General features: G+C 29.4%; 2 protein-coding genes across 6 annotated transcripts; one reads left to right on the top strand and one right to left on the bottom strand.

Moving 5' to 3' along the window:
• Positions 1–7: 7 nt before the first annotated feature.
• Positions 8–3,010, top strand: LOC145976229 (uncharacterized). Its single transcript, XM_083107278.1, has 2 exons — positions 8–735; positions 915–3,010. Exons 1-2 carry the CDS (start codon positions 655–657, stop codon positions 2,022–2,024), a joined length of 1,191 nt encoding a protein of 396 aa, XP_082963404.1. The 5' UTR covers positions 8–654; the 3' UTR covers positions 2,025–3,010.
• On the bottom strand, positions 53–6,828 carry LOC145976227 (uncharacterized). Of its 5 annotated transcripts, none has more exons than XR_014440219.1 (10): positions 5,832–6,828; positions 5,056–5,208; positions 4,705–4,930; positions 4,441–4,608; positions 4,196–4,335; positions 3,515–3,612; positions 2,630–2,904; positions 2,340–2,499; positions 1,044–2,260; positions 53–733 (listed from the first exon to the last, which is right to left on the bottom strand). XR_014440219.1 is itself a non-coding variant. In XM_083107276.1 (10 exons), the coding sequence occupies exons 2-10, from the start codon at positions 6,045–6,047 to the stop codon at positions 2,209–2,211; spliced, it is 1,488 nt and encodes a 495-aa protein (XP_082963402.1). In that variant the 5' UTR covers positions 6,048–6,082; positions 6,176–6,828; the 3' UTR covers positions 783–2,208. The 5 variants fall into 5 exon arrangements, 3 of the variants coding, with proteins under 3 accessions (XP_082963402.1, XP_082963401.1, XP_082963403.1); XM_083107276.1 differs by lacking the exon at positions 53–733 and having other exon boundaries at positions 783–2,260; positions 5,832–6,082; positions 6,176–6,828; XR_014440220.1 differs by lacking the exon at positions 53–733 and having other exon boundaries at positions 784–1,275; positions 1,495–2,260.
• Between the last annotated feature and the right edge of the window lie 86 nt (positions 6,829–6,914).

The raw sequence follows: 6,914 nt of genomic DNA on the forward strand, positions 1-6,914 counted from the left end.
CTGAATTGAAATTACTAAATATTATATAAGTATTAAGAAGAAACATATTAGTTTCCCATCAAAGACATGTATTTCTCACGAGTAAATTGGATAGTACATAACAAATAATGAACTAAAAAATAAAATTAACACACATTGCATAATATAATATAATAACAGAATTAACCAGTGCCTCTGAAATTTTGAAATAATTAACTAATTTGCGCAATCTTTGAGAGAAAGAGAGTTTTAATATTAGATTTTAAATTATTTTAACGTTCAAGATAAATATATCGTGCATATTGAGTTGTGTGCGTATGTGTATGTGTGCATTTAATCGCAATAATTCGATTTCTTATCGGTTCTAATTTGCAACATGACTTGATCGCGTGCACGTATATTTGCATATAGCAATAGTTAATAGGACAGGATGCGTAGGATATATCAAGTTGATTGTCAGGAAAAAAGGTAAAGAGAGGGAGTTAAAGAATGACAGGAAAAAGAGAAGGGAGGACTAGAGAAACCATAGACTCGTCTTCGCGATACTTTCACTTGAACTCCTTCTATCGCCACATAGAGATCTTCTAGACTCTAGACGCTGGGAACGGTACTCTTATACATTTTACGGAAAATCGAATTTGAATATTCTTTAGCAATTCGACTGTTTTACAAAAAATGGCATTTTATTGGATTTTGCAATCTTATTTTCTATTATGCGCACTGTTGGTCGTCACTGTTTATACTGAAGAAATTTCTGTAAGTAATGAAAACTTAAATATTGTTACGCAATATTTGTTAGATCTGATTTTTTATATATCAATGACATCAGAAACGAGATACTATATAAATTTATAGAATATATTACGTTATCTTAATTTTCAAAAATTATGAAACATTTTTTTCAAAATGTATAATTCAATTATTATTGTTCACAGAAAACCATACTGTCAAATGTTTCAACAAATTTTTCTTGTTTTAATCGGCCTATGGGATTTTATGCCGACGTCGAAGCGAATTGCAAAGTATATCACACGTGCGATGATCATGGAAATAAATTTAGTTACCGATGTCCCGAAGAAACGGCTTTTCGCCAGGATGCCTTAATATGTGACCACGTTCATCTCGTTGATTGCCGAGCAATCACTTATCTGTCAGCACAACTTCAAAATGAAAACGCCGATAAGGAAAATGCGCACACGATGCATTTGACAAGATCACCAATCGATTCGCTTGATAATCATCGACACTCATTTTCACGTTCCTTCAGAGTAATTCAACAACCGGATAAAGTCAAGTCTGAAATAAATAAAGCCCAATCTGGTTTTGTGTTCAGTGCAAGTCTATTCTTAAGAGATAAGATACAAAATCAAACTGAACAAATCACCGATACTTGTACAACATGTAATACTAATTCGAAGAATCGCATGATAATTTCCACTTCTCGATCGCTCACAGAACAGATTAATTCTTGGAATTCACGTAACGACAAATCAATTCCGCCAAGACAGTCATTACCTTTATCGTTATCGGAGACTCGCGCTTTCGCGCGAGCCAAAAATACCGCGTATCGTTCGTTCGACTCGATCGCTAATTCTTCGCTCGTGAAAATGATATCAGAAGCTAATCAGCCTTTGTCTGTTCTGCATAAAGAATCTTCTTCCTTGAATTACAACAGTGACTATCATCCATATTCAGAAACTTTGAGGTCGATCCAAGCTAACGCTCATAAGCTCGATATAAAGTCCACCACGGAAATACCCGTACATGCCTTAACGCTCTCCTTAAAGCCGTTGGTGCCAAATGAATTGGAATACGATCCCTACTATCCCAAAGAACCGACGTCCACTGAGGCATATTACACACCCAGCAATAGTAATAAGGTCAATAGCGTTCGTCTTTCCAACCAGACGCCACCGATAATCGTGCACCCTAATTTTTTCGAAATTCCATCTATACTGCCCGATCTGAATACTTTAGAGGATTTGGTCGATCGCCGCAAATTTTTTTATATCCCGCGCGCAAACATTAAATCGATGCACCGTTAATTACTCAATATTCATATTTAAAATGTTATATGTGAAAGAAGTTTAAATTGCTTTACTGCGTTGCAAAATAAATTGTGCATTGTATTCATCTGATGTGTGTGTGTGTTAATAATATATTGTTTGCGATTTATCTTAATACCTAAAAGTGATCTAACATATATTGAATATTGGGATTCGGGGCGATTCAAAAAGAACTTTCATCTCTTAAAGCAGATGGCAGGCGAGTTGTTACTATTCTGAAAGAAATTATTGACGTTAATTTCGTATGAAAAATTTAATTACGTTATATTACTGATGTTATTATTGATGCATCACCTGCTTGAATTCTGATGCCAATGCTCTATGAATGGTGTTAAAAATTTCCCTGCAATTTGCTGAATGTTTATTGAACCTCGAAATATTTTGATTAATGTAGTCATTATTCCACTTTTATTGTAATATTTTGTTTGTAAGCGTTTAATCGCTGAAGTGAGTTCTAAAAGTAATTATTTATATTATATACAATACACGTTCTCTAAAAATGATATATACCAAATTATAAAATTACAGAAAGAAAGAAACTACAGAAGAATTACGAAGTTAATATTCCAGATCTATTTTCTCACCAGAATATGTAGTGATTGTTAGTAACTCTTGCCAAAATTTTATTTTCAATGAACAGCGACATTTTTCTATAAGGTATCGAATATATTTATTCTCTTGTTTGAAAAATTGAATATTTTTTTGCAATTCCTTAACTTGCGCTTGCAACTGTAGTTGTATGACTTCTTCCCTCCAGCGTTCAATATTTTCTTTCTTCAAATTTTGCATATCGTCGTCATATATCTTCCTATGCATCGTCTGATTTGAATTCAAATAGAAACTTAGTTCTTCGAGTTTACTGGAAAATATGTGCAATGTAAATGTCTTTTTGGATAATTGTAGCCGTTTATTTTAAAAATATATTATAAGAATACCGATGATGAATGCTTTATTCTATATAATAATTTTACAGGCACTATATTAAGTAGAAAAGTATTATATATATATGTATATACGCATGTGTGTATGTATAATATACATTTAATATGTGTATATATACACATACATATATATATATATATATATATATATATATATATATATAATATATTTTACAACTGTCATATTCTTCTCGCTATGAGGAAATATGAAAATTTTTATATGTTCGCATCATCTTTAAAAATTCATTGAAAAATTACATTCATATTTGATATTTATATATAATATAATTAAAATTATATAATTATATGATAAAATGCAATTAAATAAATATGTTCATTATGGCTGTCATTTTACAAAACATAAATAGCTATGTTTTGACATAATTTTATAACAATTTGGACAATAATAACTGGACAAAAATAATACATAGTGCTTGTTGGATTAAAATTGAAAAGATTGATATTTATGTTAAGGCTTGACATAATAAAGAGAATAAAAATTCTATATTCAAATAATATTTTTAATACCTTTTGGTATGCTTTTCTTTCTCTATAGGCAATGATATGATGGAGACTTCGCTTTTGGTTTCGTCTTTCACAAGCAATCCGCATGCGCATGGGCAGAACTGATAAATAATTTCATATAATTAATTATACGGAATTTTGTTTTCCTATAACTATTTCTTGCGCTTTATCTAGACTGATCGAATATGCAATATAAGTTCCACAAAAGATTTTTTATACTTTTAAGTTATTTTTTCTTTTATCAAAGTGAATTGCGCCACCAATATTTTTTACAAATGAAGAGTTTTTACAAATTATTTAAGCTTTATGTTATTATTTAAGCTATTATTACGCTTTTATTATTATTTTTTAACTGCAAATATATAATATAAATAACACATTATTTTTCTTCTTCTTGACAATTACATAATTCAAGGACTTTAATTAACACAATATTTAACATTAAATACATGCCGAAAAGAAAGAGCGAGAAATAATTAGCTTAATGCTACGGCTTTAAAAAATCAGCACTTATCACAGTATATTACAATATACATATATACATACATATATAATAAAATTATATTTTACTAAAATATAATTTTATTATATTTTATCTAATTTTTATTAATGTTAAAAAACAATAGTCAAGAATTATTTTCTCAAACAATTTTCTTAGCATAACGAATAATAAATTAAGATTACCATTTCACGAGTAAGCGTCGATGCATTTTGAGTAGAAGAAATTGTGGATTGGGAAGGATTGGGCGTTGTAATTCTCGAATTTTGCTGTGTTAACTTTGTTGATTTTAACATCTTGCTGACATTATGTTCGCGTTTACTATCTGTATTGAGTATAACAGTCATAAATCGAGATAAATTTATTATATTGATTGATAGTCTGCTGATACTTTACCACTTATAAAGTAATGTCTATTTTTTTAACTCACCAACATGTTTTAGCACTTGAGTTATATTATCATGCCTTTGAGATTCAGCTTGACATATTGGGCAAGTGGTTTTGTCAGAAGAAATTCGTCTTATAAACAATAACTTTGATTTTAATCCGCTCCGATCTATATCAATCGATTGGGTTTTCGAAATAATTTCTTGATGTCCTTTTATGAATATGTTATTATATTATTTAATTTTTTTGAAAGAAAAATAGTCAAAAATATTTTCAAGAAGAAGTTATAAAGAAATCATTACACTACTTTTTTCTTTTCCAGCAGATAAAGTGGCTTTATAGGGGGCTATTTTAAGAAACGTATTATTAAATGCCTTTAACATGATGTTACAATCGCAATTATGATAGTCTTTTCTTTTTCTATCAAACTCTTCCGATTCTTCTGAAGAATTCTTTAGATGAAGCGCAACGCCACAAAGTGCACAAACCGAGGAGGGTGTGGTCGCGAGGTTTAATTTTGATTCATTCCGTTGCTAATAATAATTATTTTTAATTATTATTGATTTCTTTCAATTATATTCTATCTTTATAAATTATATTCTATCTTTGTCGCGCATGTAGCACACACAGATGTATTTTAGAATAAAGCATTCATTACTTGATCATTCCCTTTGTATCGCCCTGATTCGGGATAACGCATTTGAGAAACTGAACCTCTCTTCCATCGTTCCTCTATATCGTTTACGATCAACTGTATCAATCTTATCGCAGATTCCTTAACTGTTTGCAGTAAATCGTGGAATGTCGTGATCTATGTTAGCAATTTATTATTTTCCTTTAATGCAGGATTAATATCAAGTAATATTATAATTATTGATTAAATTAAATAATACAATTAAACAATTAAATAATAAAAAACTAATTATCATTTTATGTAATACTTATTAATACGCAAAAATTGGCACAAATATTGTCCTATAGGAATATTAAAAAAAAGATTTTTTACAATATTATTATTTTTAATAACATTATATAATTTTTAATGTTCAAAAAATATCCATTATTTATGTTAACTTACATACTTAATCATAACTTCAATTCTTTATTATTTGACATGTTATAACGATAAAAGGAGTTATATATTAATTGTATATAGAAAATGTGAAAGACATGTTTTTTCATTAAAACAATTTACAAATTTGTACATTTGAAGCAATATTAATAATACTTACATTGTCATCTTTCTATAACAATATTTTATAATAATTATTAAACTAGTGTCTAATAATAACTGTAATACGTTTTTTTTAAATTAATATATAGAAGTTAGAAAGAAGCTTTGTACAAACAACTTAGTAACATTTTATATTGGAAATCTGTATGTATATATATTGGAAATATTTGTATATGTACATACAAGAAAATGTCACCTACTTGAACATGATTGTCATCTAAAATATTAGATAAACGATAAGGTCTATCTAATTCTCTACAAAAGCGATATGCAGGACAAAATTGTATTTTAGATAACGAATCCGTTGCTGAATCATGATTCATCAGCATAATGTTTTGTTTTGATGGAATCCCAATCATGAAAGAATTATGCCTTACGATATCTTTTGCAACATCACACACACGTGTCATTTCCATCGTTCTTATATAATCTGATGTAAATACAACCTAATCTGAAATAATAGCGACATAATATATATGGTAGTTTGCTTTCAAAGGAACAGTGATCAGTGACGATTCCTGATAACATCGAGCCATTTTCATACAATTTCATATTATGTCATTTTTGATACCAATTCTTTCCAGTTGCGTCAACATGAAATTTGAAACTCGTCGAGTTAGTGGCAAATTTCATAATATGATACATAATATGATATGAAACTCGTCGAGTTAGTGGCGTCGAGTTAGAGACGTTAGTGGCAAATTTCATAATATGATTATTCACATTATTATTAACCTAGTCTCAATTTATCAAAATCTTTGTAAGTCATGACTGATTTCTCGCAAAAACTAGTAGCTGCTACAATAAAAAACGATGTAAATATATCTGCGAATAAAATTAATAAATCTAATAAAATGAGTTATTGGAAGCAAATGTTAAAAAACTACGAAAAAAGAAACGCGTCGTTGGAGAGGAAACGCAGCGCACTCGTCGAAAGAATACGTTTCATGGAATGTACGTTGCCATCTTTATTAGTGGGCGCCGCTGCATCTGCCGCTTATAGTAAACGAAAAATTTTCGATGAACAATCGAGAATCCTTGAGAACATGTCCAAATCCACCGCTCAAAAAACTCAATAGTTTAACAAAGCATTACAGAGAACGAGACAACTGTTATAAAAAGGAAGCAAGTAACACATTTGCCTAAAACAAAATAAAAATCTAGTAGCATATATGTATGTAAGCACATATAAATGCCATAATAATAACATAGTAAACTAAAATTTATATTATTTTCATTTTACCATATAATTTTTCACATATATATTGTAAACGGTGATCCAC

This window comes from Camponotus vicinus, unplaced genomic scaffold (assembly GCF_025532165.1).
Source record: "Camponotus vicinus isolate PSW18456_S1 unplaced genomic scaffold, iyCamVici1.0 SCAF_8, whole genome shotgun sequence".
NCBI classification, from domain to species: Eukaryota; Metazoa; Arthropoda; class Insecta; order Hymenoptera; family Formicidae; genus Camponotus; species Camponotus vicinus.

Coding starts and splice junctions, on each gene's coding strand:
- LOC145976229 (XM_083107278.1), top strand. CDS start 655: ATGGCATTTTATTGGATTTTGCAATCTTATTTTCTATTATGCGCACTG. Junction 736..914: donor TTTATACTGAAGAAATTTCT/GTAAGTAATGAA, acceptor TATTGTTCACAG/AAAACCATACTGTCAAATGT.
- LOC145976227 (XM_083107276.1), bottom strand. CDS start 6,047: ATGGAAATGACACGTGTGTGTGATGTTGCAAAAGATATCGTAAGGCAT. Junction 4,609..4,704: donor ATCTGCTGGAAAAGAAAAAA/GTAGTGTAATGA, acceptor TATTCATAAAAG/GACATCAAGAAATTATTTCG. Junction 4,336..4,440: donor TCAAGTGCTAAAACATGTTG/GTGAGTTAAAAA, acceptor TACTCAATACAG/ATAGTAAACGCGAACATAAT.